The sequence below is a fragment of the Typopeltis vanoorti genome, chromosome 4 (assembly GCF_054136105.1).
Source record: "Typopeltis vanoorti isolate ZY-2024b chromosome 4, IOZ_Tvanoo_1.0, whole genome shotgun sequence".
Lineage (NCBI taxonomy): Eukaryota > Metazoa > Arthropoda > Arachnida > Uropygi > Thelyphonidae > Typopeltis > Typopeltis vanoorti.
Window position 1 is genome coordinate 69,836,595 of NC_143552.1, and position 19,373 is coordinate 69,855,967.

Sequence of the window (19,373 nt, forward strand, 5' to 3'; positions counted from 1 at the left end):
GTCTCATTCCCTTCCAAAGGTATCTGTCCGTCACCCCTCTTCCATGTCCTGTGAATTCCTTGGTGCCCTGCCAGATCAGTGTCATGAAAAGTGTACAACACCCAAGGGACCATGACTTCTGGAACAACGATTTTCTCCCTCCACCCCGTGATGCCTTGCTTGGACAGCAGAAGGCCATCATCATCCATGTATATAGTACCATAGGCCCCTGCCCTGCGCGATGTGTTGTCCTCGTTTGACAGTTTCTTGTAAATCCCCCCCTCCTAAGTTGGATTGGTCTTCTGGGCTTCGATAATGTCCTTCTTCTCCCATGCCTGAAATCGGAGGTCAGGTGATATCCCTTTCCCAGTCCCTTGAACGACTAATACCTGTTCAGTGTCTCCTCCGTTATAGCTGGAGCTTTTCTCAGGCAGAGGTGTTAGTGACCTAGACAGGTAGTCAGCGACAACATTAAATTTTCCCTGTATATAACTAACCTCTATATTGAATTCCTGCATCTCCAAAAACAAGTGCACAATCCTTTGATTTTTATCCTTCATCGATGATATGAAGGATAAGGGTTTGTGATCTGATCTGAGGACGATGTTTTGTCCCAGCAGTATGTGACGGAGTTTTCTGAGGCTGTGCACAATTGCCAGTGCCTCCCTCTCGATCACAGAATAATTTTTTTCCTAAAGGGATATTCTCCAGCTTATGAATGCAATTGGTTTAAAAGATTCCCCTTCCACTTGCTCTAGAACTGCACTGATGGTATCCTTAGATGCGTCGGCAGCTAGGTAGAAGGTCTGTCCCAGTCTAGGATAGGTAAGGACAGGAGCCGTAGTCAATGCCTGGTTCAATGCTTGAAACATCTTGCTGTTCCCCTTTCCAAGTAAACTTTGTCCCCTTTTTGGTTAAATTAACTATAGGTTTCATTAGTTTGGAGCATTTGGGAATAAATTTTCGATAAAAGTTCACCATATCCAGGTATCTCCTAACCTGCCTGATTGTAGAGGGGGGGGTCTTATGTTTAGTATGGCATTCACATTGTTTTGGGAGGGTCTTATCCCAGCCTCCCTCACAACATGCCCAAGGTATTCCACTTCCTCGAGGAAGAATTCGCATTTCAAACATTTAAGTGACAGTTTGGCTTTGTCCAGTCTGTCTAGTACCCTCAGTAAGGTGTCCTTGTGCTCCTTCATGGTGGAGGAGTATATCAGTAGGTCGTCCTGGAAGCACAAGATGCCTTTGCCTAGCAGGCCTGCCAGCACGTCATTCATGAGGCACTGGAAACTCATTGGAAGAGTTCCTGGCTCCCTGGGGAAGTCGGCATAGTTGGTATTTCTGCCACCTTGTGGTAAATGTGAAATACTGCCTGTCCTCCTTCCTAAGGGGGGAGGATCTGGTAGTAGCCAAAGTTTAGGTCAAGCTTCAAAAAAATTCTCGCTCCTTCCAGTCCAACCAACAGCTCCTCTATCGTACATACGAGGAAATCAATAGGCTTGGTGACATTGTTCACTTCCCTTAGATCTAACACGAATCTCAGGTCACCATTCGCCTTTTCCACCAGTATGAACGGACTGTTCCAACGGGAAACCAATTTTTCAATTATTCCCACTTTCTCATATTCTTCCATGAGCTTCTCTAGGTTTGTCCATGTGTTTTAGCAGTGTTGGGTATTGTCGCACATGTAAGGGCAAGTCCGAGGTTACTTGCACAGTGTGTTCCACCACGTCCGTGCAGGTAAGGGTGGTTATCCCTTCTGTGAATACCTCAGGATGCCGTTCGTATGCTAAGTTGAGGAATTTTTTTATTTCTTGTCTGATGTGATCAGAGCTATGCTAATTTATGGTTCTGTTTATCAGCCTTTCTTTCCATACATCATGGTTCCCTTCTGGCTTATCTGCAAAAATCTGTTTGGCATCAATAGTTTTTCTCCCGAGGATGTCATTGTTTGGGCTGGGATTGGGGCAGCGAGTCTTTCCACAGAGTGATATTGACTGGTTCCCGAAGTCACACACAAATCGGTTTGCTTTCAGGCAATCTATCCGCAAAACAACTCGGTTGTTTGTGTCAGTAGAAAGCTCAGAGAGCACTATCAATTCATGCGTGAGGTTAATGGGGAAGCAGGGTATTGATATTTGCACTCTCACCTTTGTGGAGGATGGCAGCTTGATTATGGCTATTCCCATTATTGTGTGGGACTGTTGGAGTGGAATCAACATGTTGGTATGTGGCATGTCGAGGTTTTTGAAGAGCTCATTAGGGATAACGGATATATGGGCCCCCGTGTCAAGCAGGAAATCACATGAAGTTTCCTCTATGAATCCCTCGACGAGGGCAAGGTTCCCTCCAAGGTCTACCCCTGTCATGTTAGCATTTTACATCCTGTAGTGTATGCCCTCATGATCCCTGGGAAGAACAGTACAGCATAATTTTCCCCCCCCCCTTCAGTATCATTTCTCTGCATTCAGAGGCTTGGGCTACATCTGTTATGATTTTCTCTCTCTCTATCTTGTCACCCTCTTCCCTTTCTTTTGTAGACACCTGTAGAATTTTTCTAATGTTTGGCCGATTCCTCTTTTTTTATGAAATTCAGCAGTCAACATCCATTTGAAGTCCTCATAATTTAGTGCTCGCTTCAAGGTTTGGGAGTGGGAGGGGAAGGTTTTTTTTGCCTTCCCTACAAGCCCACTTCGTATCAAGGATAGGAGTTGAAGTTCGCTCCATCGGGCAGCCTTTCTTAGCTCCTCTATATACCAAAAGAAAGATCCCACATCATCATTCCCTTCCCCTGAAAATTTAGGACATATCTGTTTCGGGTTTATGTTTTTGAAGAACTCGGGGTTGTTCAGTTCTGAGCTCGATGGTTTAGCCATACCTGCACTCTTGGCTTATCTAATCTATCATTTCTTTTGCACTGCCTGGATGTTGTGCTTGAGATCGAGACCTACTCACTGTGATCTAGTCACATCCTGTTGACTGCTGCACCATTGTTACATCACCACTTCGCGGAATGCTTGTTTTGAGCCTCGTATATGGCCTGTTAAGCGTGCCTTCTTGTGACCTGGGATCTAAAGCTCCCTCGGATCATGAACTCTAACAAATTTCTTTGTTCTGCACCAGTTAGAGTCACCCCTTGAATGTCGTGGGCCCTTCCTGAATCCGACGTTTATCTTACTTGACCCAAGTCAGGTAGAACGGTGTACAGATTCAGGGATTTTGCAGTCGTGCCCTCTCCTAGCCTTACTAAATTTATTTAGATACTCTTCCCCTTTTATCACAGTTCGTGTGTTCGTGAGTGGCAATGTCATTCTCAAACACAATTCAGTGACCAGGATTTAACAAGAAACACAAAATTTAATTTTAACAAGATTAGGACACATAGAACATAAATCATTCAATCAGTTAATTGTTATTTCAAACTTTAAACGCTCTACATGGTAATACATGACAATTTCAAATAGGACAAGATTGCTATTTTCTAAGAATGTTATACATATAAGCATATAATATTAATTATCTGAACATGGATCTCTGGAGATATCGCTAAAGTGACACATATATGCACGATGTGAAGATCACATGACATGGGTCTTCGGACTACCAGTCCAAGATCTCTATAAGTTCCAATACCGACAAATAGTCTCAGCTTCCTTTGCTAATGAAAGGTCCTAGCTGCTTCCCCTTCACCATTTAACATATTTTAGATATAGCAAAGCTTTGCATTACCATTTGATGCAGCATATAGTCGCACTTCGTCACCACATGCGAGTCACGTGCAAACCCTGGTTGGACTTTACTCACTTTGTGGAGCACTCTCCCTTTTGGATCAATGCACACTGGAACTTTGCTTTTGGTGGAAATTTTTTGCCATGCATCTCCAGGACTTATGAACACTTCTAGGGGGACATCGCGGTTGAGGTTTCACTTGGTCCTGAGCTTCTTCATCGGTCTGTACTTAGAGGTTTTCGTCAGACTTCATCCGACCGACCGTCCACAGTGGCACCCCTTTGTTCTACGGCTGACACTTCCTGCCCTCTGTGCTTCAATCACATCCCCTTTATTTTTTCCTCCTTCCTGCTTCACGTTCCCTCTACTCTCTCTTTTTTTTTTTCTGACCACCAACTCCTATTGTACTGCAGCTTTCAGTCATGGTCGTTTTGATGACGTTACACTTGAACAGGTGAGAGAGCTCCTCCCAGAGAATTGTCCATGTTTGTCTCTTTTCTGCGAACCTTGCTTGTAGGGATCACTAATGAGTTTGCGAAGGTCATGACCTCAGGGCCCTTAGTCACCACTGAAGTATGCACTGTTTCACACAGCCTATTCTTGGGTTGGTTGACATATCACATACAACATAACCTACAGTGTTTTCCCCTCTTTGGGTAAATAGATATGCACTCGTTTAATATTTACAAGATACACTTTACCCCTCTCCCTTCTTTTTATTTATAGTACAATTTGCACCAGCAGTACAGGTATCTTTTGATTTAGGCTCTGTTCCTGTTGGATCCTGAATGAAAGTCTGTCTAGTAAGGGCAGGCCTCATTCACGATCCAACACCAGCCTTGGAAGTTGTGTAATGGTTTAGTGAAGAGTAAATTTTTTTACATGAAGAGTGGTGGATGAGTGAGATATATTTTCCAGAATGCATTGTGACTACTGGGAGTATAAAGTTTAAGGTGAGAGTTGAAGGTTCAGAATGACAGATATGCCACTACTCAAGTGAACCTTCTATGATGAGCCTGTTGACTCAATGGAAGTTGCTGAAATAATAGTGATAATAATATTAAAAAATTACTGTGCAGCATTTCAGTTGCTAAACATGATGTCTTCCATCTTCTGGAAATCAGTGATAATTTTTAACATAAGGAGAGGATTTCTCAAACAAAATAAGCAAATATAAAAAAATGAATCAAAATGAAATACTTTCAGTTATTAATTTTTGTTAAATACCCACAAATACTGAAAAACAGACTGTACATATGATCATCACATAGCAAACTGCAGAACTAAATCCCGTGATTATAGATTAAAATGGTCATAATGAAACTAAATTCTATATAACCTACTAAAATCCAATAAATCTCAATAACTGGATGGTATATATTCAAATATGGGATGAGTAAAAATATACTCACTTTTTTAGTTCTTTTAATTCACAAGAATCTTCTGGTAAATATTCATATGACAAGGCTGGAACTAATGATGAGCTAGTATGAATTTGGCTTTGCATGTTGGGAACTTCAGTTACAGTACCAGGATCACCTGACAAGGGAATAATTGTTAACTCACTAGATATTTTAGAAGTTGGAGATGTAATGGATGCAGGTGAGGGGTGATCTCCATTTTGAGAAATAGCACAATCTGGCATGCCATCACTTGAAGTAGTACTGTTACTTTGTGTTCTAGGATATGGCATAGTTACAATGTAGTCATTTTGTTTATAAGGAGACTGCACAGATACATCCATACCATTGGTCATCTGATGGCCTGATGAACCTGGTATGCTCATAACATTGGTGATAGTAATACCCATGGAGCTGTCTATCTGTCTTTCTTGCAGTGAACTGTCACATGGATTTATACTATTCAAAAGCCTTGACTGTTCATCACTTCGGTTTCCTCTTCCCAACTCAGCATCTAAACGATCTAGTTGCTCAAAAGCTTGAATAACCTGTTCCTTAGTAATGCCACTGTTTCTCAAACGACGGATTAACTCAATTTGTTCAATTGTAAATAAAGCCATCGCCTAAGGGAAGAGTATTCCACCTTTCCCACGTCGTCATAGATATATTTTCAAAGTATTTTCTGTAACAAAATAATAATAATAATACAACTATAAGTTAGTATAATTTATTTAGTTAAAATATATCAATTTGTGTAATAGCACTACACATTTTTTCTATACCTTGTGTAAGCTTACATGAAATTATAAAGAAAATTAATATTTAGAAATTTATTTCCCCTCTATTCCTATAGTTATCTCATAACTACAGCAATGTTTTAAAAAGGATAAAGATCCTATCATGTTAATCATCAGCTAGACAAATATTCTAATTCCGAGATAGTTTGATAATCTCTCCTTACTGGGATATCTTTATCATATGAAGATAACTCAAACAAAATAGAAGTAGAATGGAAAAACATCAAGTAACTTGGTATTCTGGAGAAATACCAAGTTTACTTGATATTTCTTTTCTGTATTAGATGACTAAGAGAAAATCAAAAGAAAAATATTTTGATTCATAATACCCAAAAGCAGTCTTATCTTGTTATGTTACATATTTTTCAAAATTAAAAATAAAATTAGTGCCTCTGTAGTGCAATTCGAAGAACAACAGAACACTGCGACCTTCAATTGGAAAAGATCTGCATTCGTTTCTTGTCACAGCAAGAATAATTTTATATCGGCTTTTCTTGTTGAAGGTGAGTTAGCCAATCTCATATGGAGGTAGCAGGGTTTTTCCCCAAAAACTTGGGTTTTTCATCCCACATGAAGGCAAATCAACCATGAGAACACATGCAATTTAAAGACAAGAAATACCATTGCTTCAGTGGTGAGTAGATGGCATTGATGGTGGTAGTAGTAGTAGTAGTATCAGTGGAGAATTAAGTAGTAAGGGAGATAGTGAAATGTGTGTAGCAGAGTAGACTAGAGTGCCCTCTTGCAATGAGTCCTTGGAGGTGTCACATAATAATAATAATAAAATTTTAAAAAATCTTCAGGGACTACACTGGCCATTTCATAACATTCTACAAATTATTTAAAAGTTGAGTGAAACTATTTTAACAATATCAAACATTTTTAAAAGTTTCAACCATTCCCTTAAATAAAATTAAAAACTCCTTTAAAATATTAATACCTACATTCTGTTTATATTCTGCAGGGAATCATATTTAAAGTTGCTTCTATGGAGAAGACGAGCTTCATCCCACCAGATACTGTGTTTAGTGTCAATACTATGTTGTGCCAGACCAGATTTTTGAGGTTTCATGTATTCAATATAATACTGATGTTCATTAATTCTTTTCTTTTTTTTTTCCCACAGAAGCCTGTCTGCCCAAAGTATGTCAGATTACATTCACAAGGTATCTGGTAAATGCCAGCTAATGATAGAGGTGATAGTTTGTCTTTTGTAGATGGCAACAGATGAGAAATTTTGTTGATAGGAAAATGTGAGAATAAGGTGAAACTTCAAAATTATACCAATTGGTTCAGAGATACCAGAAGCATAAGGGATTGGAATCCCCTGCAGTCTGTTGAAGAATCCTGAGGTGTTGGAATATAGGAGTCAATTATCTGCTGGATTTGATTAGGGTTGTAACTATTAAATTCCATTAAAGTTTTGATAATGAGAAGTTCTTGTAAGCTTGAGAGAGAGGAGCACACATTATATGCTCTGTTAATTAAAGACTTGATAACACCAATTTTTTGAGAGGTGTGATAAGCAGACTTTTGATGAATGTATCTGCCAGTAAAGGTAGGTTTTTCAATAAACACTGGTTGATAAATCACCGGAGGCTGTGAGCGTAAGAAGGATGTCCAAGAATGGCATCTTCCAGATGGTTCAAAAAAAAAAAAAAAAAAAAAAAAAAAAAAAAAAGCCAAAGGTGGAGGCAAAGAGCTACCCATGGCAGTGCCTTCAACTTGTCTATAGATCTTGTTTTTTTGAGCTGAAATATCCTGAGTCTATAACAAATTCAAAAATCTTTGCAATATCAGGAGGGTAATCATCATCATATAGTAAATTAACAGGGTCAGATAATGGAATCTTAAAGAGGGGAAAATGTCAAAGCTGACTAAGAAATCCAGTGCTTGTATTTGAATATCCTTGATTTTCTCAAGAATATGTGTGGAATTTTTGATGAATGATCTGAATTGTCCAGTCTGGGCAATTAATAAACATGACAAATTTAGCAATTCTATAGGTGGTCAATACAATTCGTGATAGGTCTTACTGGATAACCTTCTTTATGAATTTTTGGGAGACCATATAAATGAGGAGTTTTTTCCAAAATGAGTGTGCAACTTGTCCAAAGTATTTTGATCCCAACTAACAACTTCATCAAGCAGCTTATTTAATTGTTTAATTTGTCTTTTTGTAGGGTTATAAAAAACTAACTACAAACTAAAGTTTGTAGTTAGAATTGAAGGAAATACATTAAGATGGTAGGTCCAACAAGGTGGACCAATTATTTTCAAAGCCTTGGCTGCCAGATTCACATGGTACTTCAAAGAAAGAAAGATTCCAGAGGAATGGAAGACCTCAAAAACCATACTTCTATTCAAAAAAGGGAACAAGGAAGACATAAAAAAACTATTGTCCAATCTGTCTGCTGTCTCACATATATAAAATCATGAACAGCGTAACACTGAACAGAATCCAAAACACTGCAGGCAGGATTCAGAAGAGGCTTCTCCACAATAGATCATATCCAGGTCATTTCGCAACTAACAGAAAAATGCAGAGAATACCGAATCCCTCTATGTTTCCTCTTTATTGATTTAAAAAAAAAAAGCATTTGATAACATAAAACACAATGTTCCAGTGCCTTACTGGAAATAAATGTGGACCCTACTTACATCTACATGATAAAAGAAATTAACAAAAATCAGACCACACAAATACACTATTTCATCAACCTATAAATATAGATATAAAGAGAGGGGTCTGCCAAGGTGATGTGATCTCCTCAAATCTATTTACCAGCACTTTAGAATACATTCTGAAAAAAATAGACCTAAATAGAGGAATAAGCATAGATGGTGAAAAACTACAAATCTTTATGTTTGCCGATGATCTAGTACTGATATTCCCACAACCCAAAAACACCTAGAAGAAATAGGTGAAAAAATATACACAAACAGTAGTAAGATAGGCTTAGAAATTCTAGAAAAAACAAAATAGATCAAAAACATCTACACAAGTGACAGTCACCTATGTATTGATAACATCCCTATGGAATAAGTTCACTCCTACAATTACTTAGGACAAACAATAAAAATGAATAACGATTTATCTGAAGAACTAGCAAAAAGAAAGAATGCTGCATGGCTATCATTCAACAGACTAAAAGAAACACTTACTGATCCAAACTTGACATCTCTGCGAAGGCAAAACTTTTTAATAGTGACATTCTTCTATCACTCACATATGGATCAGAAACATGGAACATGACAAGAAAAGAAGAAGAGACTCTCAGAATAACTCAGCATGCAATAGAACGCAGGATTTGTAACATCAGCAAAATAGAATGTGTTAGAAATATAGAACTAAGAAAAAGATCAGGAATAAAAGATGTGGTAACTGCAGTATATGAAAGCAAGATGAGATGGGCAGGTCACATAACCAGACTCAGGGATAACAGGTGGACATATAGAATATTCAACTGGCAACCAAGAATAAAGAGAAAACCAGGAAGACCACCTACAAGATGGGAAGATCCACTAGTGAAATCTATGGGTATAACATGGAAGAGAGAAGCTCAAGATCAAGATCATTGGAGGCATCTTTGTGACCTGCACTCATGGAGAAAGCCTGAGTGAAACACAGGTCTATCAAGGTAATCAAGGTAATGAATCACATTATGAAGGAAAGTGGTATTAAACCTATTATCAAAACTGGAGATGTTAATCTCAGCACTTTACTTTATGCAGATGACGTTACGCTAAATAAATCCAGTGCAAGTAGGTTTCACTAACTAAATCGAATAGCAGTTGTAATCAATTTGAACGAAAATCAGCAAGATAAAGGCCAAAACTATGAAAATAGGAACATGAAAAACTTCTGCTGCATTCTCAATGGAGAACCTATAAAATGAGTAACATGTTTTAGATATTTAGACAGTTTTAGTGAAGATGGTAAGTTAAATTTGGAAATTTAATTTGCCTCCTGTGGTGAGTGTATTCTCCCCACCAAGTGTAGAGTATACACTTGGTGGGGAGATATTGCAGGGAAGTGGAGGAAATATGAGATATAAGTGTGATGGTGGATAGGGATCTAAAATGTAGAGGACACGTTTCTAAAATTGCAAGGACACATTTTTAAAATTTTAAGGACAACAAATTCTGGCAATGATCCAGAGGACACTAACTTGTAGAAGTAAGGAGACAGTGCCTTGATTAGGCAACATATGGACTACTGTGCACAGATTTGGTCACCTGGTTTTCAGAATGAAGAAGAAGAATTCGAAGGGTCCAAGAGGCAATTGACTAAGGTGGTTTCTGGTCTCTGGAATGTTGAGTATGAAAAAAGGTTGAGACGATGCAATTTTACAGAATCTAGTGCATAGGAGGAAGGATGATATGATTAGAGGCATATAAGTTGATAAGGAGTTCTTATCAAATTAATGTTGAAGAAGTTTTTCATAGAATGTTGGGAAAGAAGGAGAGAACAAGATGTCATCCCTAGAAGCTGTATAAGGAAGGTGTGTGTGCAAAGGAGTGAGAAGCAGTTTTCTGTATGAAGAGTGGTGAATGATTGGAATGCATTACCTGAGAGTGTTCTCTGCAGAGAATATGAATGTATTTAAGGCACAGTATGATAGGGACCTCCCATGATGAGCCTTTGACTCCATGGAGATCTGGGGATGATGATGATAATAATAATAAACACATTTAAACATTTTTTTGTTAATTGTAAATGGTTGTATAAGGTTTAGGCATTTGTAGAAAGATCTGAAAATTTCATGTTATCATGAAAAGTGTTGACACATAACCCACAAATATGGAGATCCAACTGTACTCAAGTGGTAATGATGATACTCTTTGAATGGAAAGAACCTAGGTTTGAATCCCATCTGGAGCATGAAGAATCTTTGTAAGGACTTTTAACTGAAGGTGAGGTAGCTGGTCTTGTATGGAGGTGGAAGGTTTTATTTTCTCCCAGAAATTTAGGTTTTACATCGTACAAACTGGCCAGAGAACATTCAATCAACAAATATTGGGTTGTTGCAAATGAAATGGCCGTTGAATGACTGTCAGATTTCTACTGGTTGCTGAAGAAAGCAAGTGCTGAGATATATGCAAATTTTTTGTCATGTGACAGCATCACATGTGGGTGATGCAATTGTAGTATTTGTTTCGTTGAACAAGCATTAAACATTGAATACTACCGACATCAAGTCAATCATGGAACCCAGTCAATTAAGGTTGCTATACCTTTACGAATTCAAATTGGGAAATTCTGCAGCGGCTGCAGTAAAAAACATCAATAAAGCATTCGGTGGAGGAACAACTAATGAGAGATCCATTCGCCATTGGTTTACAAAATTTCGCTCAGGAGATTTGAGGCTGCAAAACGAACCCCGTGGCCATCTTCCTTCCTCCATTGATTTGAATGCATTAAAGGATTTAATCGAATCAGATCCATGACAAAACTGTACGAGAGATCACCCAGACACTAAATGTACACTTCTCAACTGTTTCACGGCACTTAGAAATAATAGGAAAAGTAAGGAAGCTCGACAAGTGGGTGCCTCACAAACTCAATGATGAAAACAAAGCACGACGTTTGGAAGTGTGCTCTTCTCTCTTAAGAAATAAAGAAGAAAGGTTCCTGCAATGAATTGTGACTGTGGATGAGAAGTGAATATTTTACGACAATCGTACATGTTCGTTAATGGTTGAGAGTGAAAGACACTCCAGGAAGGACTCCAAAGGCACCTCTGCATCCAATGAAGATGTTGTTTACTGTATGGTGGTCTTCTGCTGGTGTCAGCAGACTATTCATTCCTACTCATTCCTTCCACGAGGTGAAACGATAAATGCAGCTCGATATTGTACAGATATGTGGCAAATGCATGACAAATTGTGCCTTAAGCAACCAGCACTTGTGAATAGACATGGAGTCCTATTGCTTCAGGATAACGCCCGACCACATACGGCAGTGTCAACCATACAGCAAATCAACAATTTGGGACACAAAATTGTGCCTCATCCTCCATACTCTCCTGACATTTCCCCAACAGATTACCATTTTTTTTCCGGCACTTGAGCCATTTTTTGTCCAAGAAATGCTTTGCCAACAACGCATCAATTTATCAGGCAGTGCAGAACTTCATCACTTCCAGAGACACTGATTTTTACAAATGTGGTATAAATGACCTTGCCACACGTTGGCAACAATGCATTGATGCTGCTGGAGATTACTTTGATTAAACAGGTATTCTTCTTATTTTTATTTTCTTCTTTTTCAATCGTCCTTAAAATCGGCCATTTCATTTGCAACAACCTAACCTTAGGTAGTTTGGCTGCAATTCCAAAACAATATATATTCTCGATTTCATGCTTATTTATCCATGCACAAGTAAACAAAAGTTAAGTGAAACATACAGTTTTGTTATAAATACTGTTACAACTTCCACACATCCCCACGTTGTCCAAGGAATTGCATGAGCCCAGTTCCATTAACGGCATTTCACATGGTTGGAATGCAGCTACCTGTTATTTTCAACATGCTAAAAATGCTTGGGATCAGTAGGATGCCTGTATATTGACTATTAACCATTATAACAATACAGAAGACATATCTGACAGCCAAAGAACAGGTTGAACACATTGCATTAGGATGCAACAGCTTGTGAGGACTGTGAAGGCATGCTTCTGTCACAATCCTGTCAAAACACAGAAAGTTACGACACAAGAGATGAACATTTTGCAGAGAATGATGTCACATGCACTAACTGATGAACTGGGGTGAGAGCCTATCATCATTCTACTGGACACTTCCTAACACCACAGCTTATTTGGCAGAGGGTGATAAAATCAAAGGCACTTCTCCAGTGGTATGCAAACAACAGACACAGAGATGTCCTCTACAGAGATGAGAAGATTGTCACAATGAAGAGTCCTTCAACCACTAAAATGATCAGGTATATGCCCTGGATGGTCACACAGCATGTGCCATAGCATTCAGGATTCAGAAGTCATCACCCCACATCAGTGATGGTTTTGAAGGGTGGTGGGAATTTCATATCAGAGGGGGGGGGGGGATATCCAAATTACATTTCTGTAAGAAAGGGATCAAAACCTATGTCAAAGTGTAACAAGACACCATGATGGAACCTATGGTACACCCCTGAACAACACCTTGTTTCACAGTAGACAGCGGACCTTCCAACAGGACTCAGTCCCTGCACACAAGGTGAGGACCCCACAATGGTGGTTGGAGGCGAATGTGCCTGACCACATATAACCATCTGATTGGCCATCTGGAAGTCCCGATCTGAATCCATTAGACTTCAAATTGTGGTTGGAGTTTGAGAGAGAGTAGCCTGCAAGAAACAACACCACAGCATCACCAGCCTGAAGGCAGATGTGGAGCGAGGAATAGCAGTGCTTCCATCAATATGTGGCCTCACAGACTTTGCATGAAGGCAAACAAGAAGCATTTCGAATATTGAGTACTGCTATATGCATGTTACACATGTGGTTTTTATGTGCTGAAAGCTCTAAATGATTTACCAATAGATTAAAGGTTTATACAGTGTTCAAGTTGTAGCAGTATTTATGGATAGACTAGGTATGTTTGCAAATACACTACTGGGAAAGAAGCCAATGAACACCATAGAGTGATGAACAAACAGCCATTACATCAACCAGAATAAAATGTACGACCTACTTTTGCTGTCATGGTTGCAGCATTCCTCTGAGGCATAATTTTCACGAGCATATGATAGCAATCAATGGGAATTATAGAATGAATTTTCCTGTAGGCATGTAATGAGGTCCTGGACTATTGTGGGGCAGATGTTCCTTGACCTCACCTGATGCTCCAGTTCATCTCACAGATGTTCAATAGGGTCGAGATCAGGGCTCTGTGGAGGCCAATCAAGTGTAATGATGATGTTTGTGTCCACAAAGTATGCAGTTACAATGTAAATACAAAGTAAATACAAATGTAAATACAAAGTATGCAGTTACAATGTAACTGCATACTTTGTGTCCACAAAGTATGCAGTTACTTGCTGAAAGATACAATGGCCAGTTCTGTAGAAATGCCACAAAATAGGAAGCATTGCATTGTCCAGAATGTTCAGATACCTCTCAGAGTCCAATGTTTGTAGCACCACAAACAGAGGTCTGAGGCCAAACCAGGAAAAAAAATCCCATACCATCAATACCGCCACCTCTGAATCTGATTATTGGAGTTATGCACTCTGGTAAAAAATGTTCACTGGCATCTGCCACATCCGTTCATTTGCTGTCCGTTCATTTGCTGGGCTGAGAATGTAGTGTGATTCATGGGGTCGTAGTGAGCATATGGGAGTTTTCCACATCCCACTGTACGCAATTTATGCACCAATGAAGATGCTGCATGTTGGTTCAAGTAACGTGGGGCTTGCATATTGTGGTCTTATCATGGAAACCATGTTATGAGCCTTGGTTCTGATTGACCATCTCAAGTATGATATCACATGAGATGGTCCAATTTGTCAACAATTTGCTGAAAAGATAGACCTGCAACATGGCATCCTATCACAGCCTCTTTGAAACTCCATCAGTTTCCTTCTATTCCTCTCTGCCAGCTCATCTTTGTTCTACCTCTCTTCCGTTCCTTGCAGATTCCACTCTAATGCTTGTTTGATTTTGTCTTTTTGAGATTTTCTTAGTACATGCTCTATCCATCTTCATTTTCTCTGAGTGTCATCATACAGTATTGGGTTTTGTTTAGTTTTTTTGCCATGACTCTTTACTAGATATCTTTTCTGGCCATTTTATTTGTAGAATTTTTCTTAAACAATTGCTTATAAATCTTTGCAGTTATTTTTTCTAAATGCTTTTATTGTTGTCCATGTTTCTGATACATAGAGTAGAACTGATTTGATATTTGTATTAATTAACCTGATTTTGTTTTTAAGCCTATTTGCTCCGATCTTCATATTTTCTCTAACATGTTAAAAATTATCTGTGCTCTCTGAATTTTAGATTTTTATCTTCCTCTGTTATTCTCTGGTTATTTATTATTGATCTTAATATTGTGTATTTTTTTACTTTACATTGTGTATTTTGTGTATTATTTATTTGATTATTTTTGTTTTCATTTTATTTATTCTTAATCCAACAGTCAAGGCTTCTTTCTTCATTGAGTTTTATTGTTTTTGTCTTCATATGTTGTGTATATGCCAGTAAACATATACCCTCTGTAAAATCCAGGTCATGTAGCTGTTCTATTAAATTCCACTGTATTTCTTTTATATTTTTCATGGCATTTCTCATGACCCATTCTACAATAAGAAATATTGTTGGAGAGACAGAAAGAGAATGCAGCCTGTCTAACTCCTGTTGTTTCAAACTTTTCTTAAAGTTCTCCATTGTATATGATTTTATTTTATATTTTTCATAATTTTTTTTTTAACTATGTTGATAATTTTACATGGTATACCTTAATGACATTGGCTTTTCTGTTCAATGCTGTCAAAAAATTTTCCAAAATCAACAAAGCTGATATAAAGATTTGATTGCCATTACTGTTCTATTATTATTCTTAGTGTTGCTATTTGATCTGTACATGACTTGTTGGCTTGGAATCCTGCTTGTGTTTCTCTTAGCTTTTGGTCTACCTATTTTTTTATTCTTTCTAATATTATTCTTGTTAGTATTTTACTTGTGTTTAATAATGCTATTCCTCTTCAATTACTGCAATCAGTTAAATCTCCTTTCTTTAGTATTTTGATCGGTAACCCAATATTCCATTCATCTGGCCATTCTTCCTGCATCCGTATTTGGTTAAGAAATGGATAGAGTATATTCACCATTAAATCTATATCCACTTTTAATAATTCATTTGGTATACTAGGCTGCTTTTCCATTTTCACATTCTTTTAGTACTTTTTATATTTCACTTTTTTTTTTTTTATTTCTTTGGTGTCAATTTTTAATATTTTCTTTCTGGTATTTGAATTTCTTTTTCAGGTTTCTCTCTATTCATTATCACTTTGAAGTATTCTACCCATATTCATATTCCCATATTTATTATTGTTTATTTCCTTGTTTATCTTTAATAATATTTCTTCTTCCTTTTGTTCTTTTCTTGCCTGTCATTGTTCTCATAATATTATATGATGTTTTAGTATCACCTCTATTAAATCACCTCTGCAATTTCTGTCTCATTTAATAGGTTTTCAATAAATTCTCTCTTATCTTTTCTTGCATTTTTCTTAATCTCTTTATGTATTTCTTTATATTTCTCTTGTAAGCTAATGTTATTCATATCTTATATTCTTTTTTTTCTTCAATTTTGAGTTTTGTGTGTGAAGATATCCATTCTTTGTCTTTTCTTCTAAGCACCACTAGCATTTTTTTCTACTGCTTTATGGTATATGTTTTTAATACTTGTCCATATTTCTTCAATGATTCAGAATTCATGTTTGTTCCATCTGGTCTGGATAAGAACTTCATATCTATTTTTTTTTAACTTCTACTTCATATTTTCTTTTAGTTTCCATATTTTTTAGTTTTCATGTTCATTGATCTTATTTTAAATTTCTTCTATTACTAAAAAAAAAAAAATAAGCATCTGCCTCTCTTACTGATCTCATGTTCAAAAGGGATCCTTTCCATTTTCTGGGAAGCATACATTTTAAGAACATCAGCCCAATGGCCAAGACAACCCAATTTAGCCCACTAGGAATCATTAGTAGGCTAAATTGGGGTTATATGATCAATCTGGTTTTATCCATGTTACTTATGTATATTTTTATGCTTAAAGGTGAATCATCCTATTACTAATTCATTTGTCATGCCAAAATTCGGTAACATTCTCCATGTTCATTTATATTTCCTATACCTTTTCTCATTTCCCTACCTGTCTGATCATTTCCTATTTTAGCATTTAGATTCCCCCATTACTATAATTATATCTCAATTGTGTTTTGTAATATATCATAAAATTCATATTTTTTCTTTATCATCTGCATTAATAGTTTATGTGTATATATTTATAATTGTCACTTTATAGAATCTTGAGTTAAATCTTGCTCTTATGCATCTTTCTGTAATTGGTTCCCATTCTATCATTACAGCTCTTGCTTTACTGAGCATCGTTATTGCCACTCACTCTGCATGTGCACTATCCTTATTTTTGCTTCCAGTATATATTATTATTTCTCCTTAACTCAACTGGATCAATCCCTGTCCATCTTGTCTTGCTTATTTCCAATATTTCAATTTTATAGTATTTCATTTCTTTGGCTATATAGACTACTTTTGATGTTTCATACGTAGTCCTCACATTCCAACATTCAATCCGTTTTTTTTTTTTTTTTTTGGCTCCAAATAGTTTATATGATATCTCTTGGTTTTTGTAACTTGTCTGAATTTTCTCTTGTATTCCTTAATTCCCTAGTTCCTTCATAAGAGCTTTTGCTAGGAGATGCCATTCTCAACAGTTTGTCTTCATTTAGTATTACATTTCAGTTAGATTTTTCTGTGGCACTTTTTTACCAGCATGGGTTGCTAGCACTTCACTCAACCCTCACTTATTTACCCAGGCTTTGGACTGGCATGACATGGCATAGCCCAACCATGGAATAAGGTGATACTCCTTCAAAATTCTACCAATAGTTTCAGAGATACTAGAGATATAAGGGATTGGAACCCTGCAGTCTGTTGAAGAATCCTGAGGTGTTGGAACATAATGGACAGTTATCTAGATTTGATGAGGGTTATAACCATTCAATTCTGTTAAAGTTTTGATAGTAAGAAGTTCTTGTTGCAAACTTGAAGGATAGGAGTACACATTATGTGCACTATTAATTAATGACTTGATAACTCCATTTTTTGGAGGGGGGGGGGGTGATGATAAGCAAACTTTTGATGAATGTATCTGCCAGTAATGGTGGTTTCTAATAAATACTGTTTGACAAAGTACCAGAGACTGTATGAGTAAGAAGGATGTCCAAGAATGGTAAACTACCAGCATTTTCTTTACCCATGGTGAATTGAATGTGTGGATGAAGGCTATTGACTGGCATAGCTGTCAATAGCCTTCTATTGACAGCTATCTTTTGCTGTTTGGCCTCATTATTTTCAGAATGAGGCCAAACAGCAAAAACGTCACTGACATAACCAAAGAGAGGGTTGGAGATGAATGGATGAGAACAAGGTATCTTCCAGATGGCTCAAAAAAATAGTTTACCAAAGGTGGAGGCAGAAAGAGATTCATGCAGACTGAATGCAAAAATATGAGCCATTATATCTTATGCAAAAATTTACTACTGACAACACTCCTAATTAATGGGTTATTAACATTTCTGGGTGCCCGTTGTCTGATGCCAAGACTAATGTATTAGCTAAAGGTCTTGATTTTGCTGTTTAAATCCATTCTGTATCTTAATTTTCTGCATAAAAGCAATTTGATGGGACTTTCAAGCAAAGATGCTAATGAACTAAACTTTGAAGTTGCTGCTTCACTCTATGGATGTAAATTAAATCCATGTAATTTATCTACTACTGAATTCTGTGCACTGCTTTCATTAACCCCCCCAACCGGCCAGGACGTGTGTGTGTGTGTGTGTGTGTATATATATATCTCCAGATAAATCTGGATACGATTCTGTAACACCTATTGAATAACATGGATAAGAAGTGCAAGTTGGTCTCACTATTTCATCCACTTCAGCCAGTAGAGAAGTTAAAACAAAAGAATCATATTTATTTCAAAGAGCAGATAAAGGAAAAGATGTAGTGATAATGGATAAGGCCAACTATGAGATAAAGAAAGACTGCCTTTTACAGGATACTTCTACCTATCAAGAAATTACCTATAATCCTACAAAAACACAGATAAAATAATTAAATAAGCTCCTTGATAAGTTGTTAGCTGGGATTAAAATACATTGTATAAGTATGCATCCATTTTGAAAGGACAGTCTTCATATAAGGGCTTCACTAGTGAAGCCCTTATATGGTCTACCAAAAGTTGAGAAAGAAGCTTATCCAGTAAGACTAATTGGGAATTGTTTATTGACTCTCCAACATATAGAATTGCTAAGTTTCTTTCACATTTATTAACTGACCATATTGGAAAATCCAGATCATTCATCAAGAATTTCACTAAATGTCATGAAAAAAATTAAGGATATTCAAATACAAGAGTCAGATATGTTAGTCAGTTTGACATTGTTTCTCTATTTGCCAACATTTCATTATTTGATAGTATTAGTTTACTATATGATGATTTCCCTCCTGCTGTTAAGATTTTTGAATTTGTTATACAATCAGGATATTTCAGCTAGAAAAGCAAGATTTATAAACAGACTGAAGGCACTACTATTGGTAGCCCTGTCTCAACCTTCAGCAAACTATTTTTTGAACTATCTGAAAGATATCTTGTTCTCATCCATTCATCCCCAACCCTCTCTTTGGTTTAGTTATGTCAATGTTA

General features: G+C 37.2%; 1 protein-coding gene across 6 annotated transcripts in view; it reads right to left on the bottom strand.

Annotated features, from left to right (window-relative positions):
• LOC150107393 (homeobox-containing protein 1-like) overlaps positions 1-19,373 on the bottom strand; it is a 194,725-nt gene that overhangs the window by 105,480 nt on the left and 69,872 nt on the right. For all 6 annotated transcript variants that reach the window (XM_090391256.1, XM_090391255.1, XM_090391259.1 and 3 more), the window contains one exon: positions 5,124-5,793. In XM_090391256.1, the coding sequence (XP_090247382.1) occupies positions 5,124-5,731 (608 nt within the window). In that variant the 5' untranslated portion in view covers positions 5,732-5,793. The remainder of the gene's footprint in view (positions 1-5,123; positions 5,794-19,373) is intronic.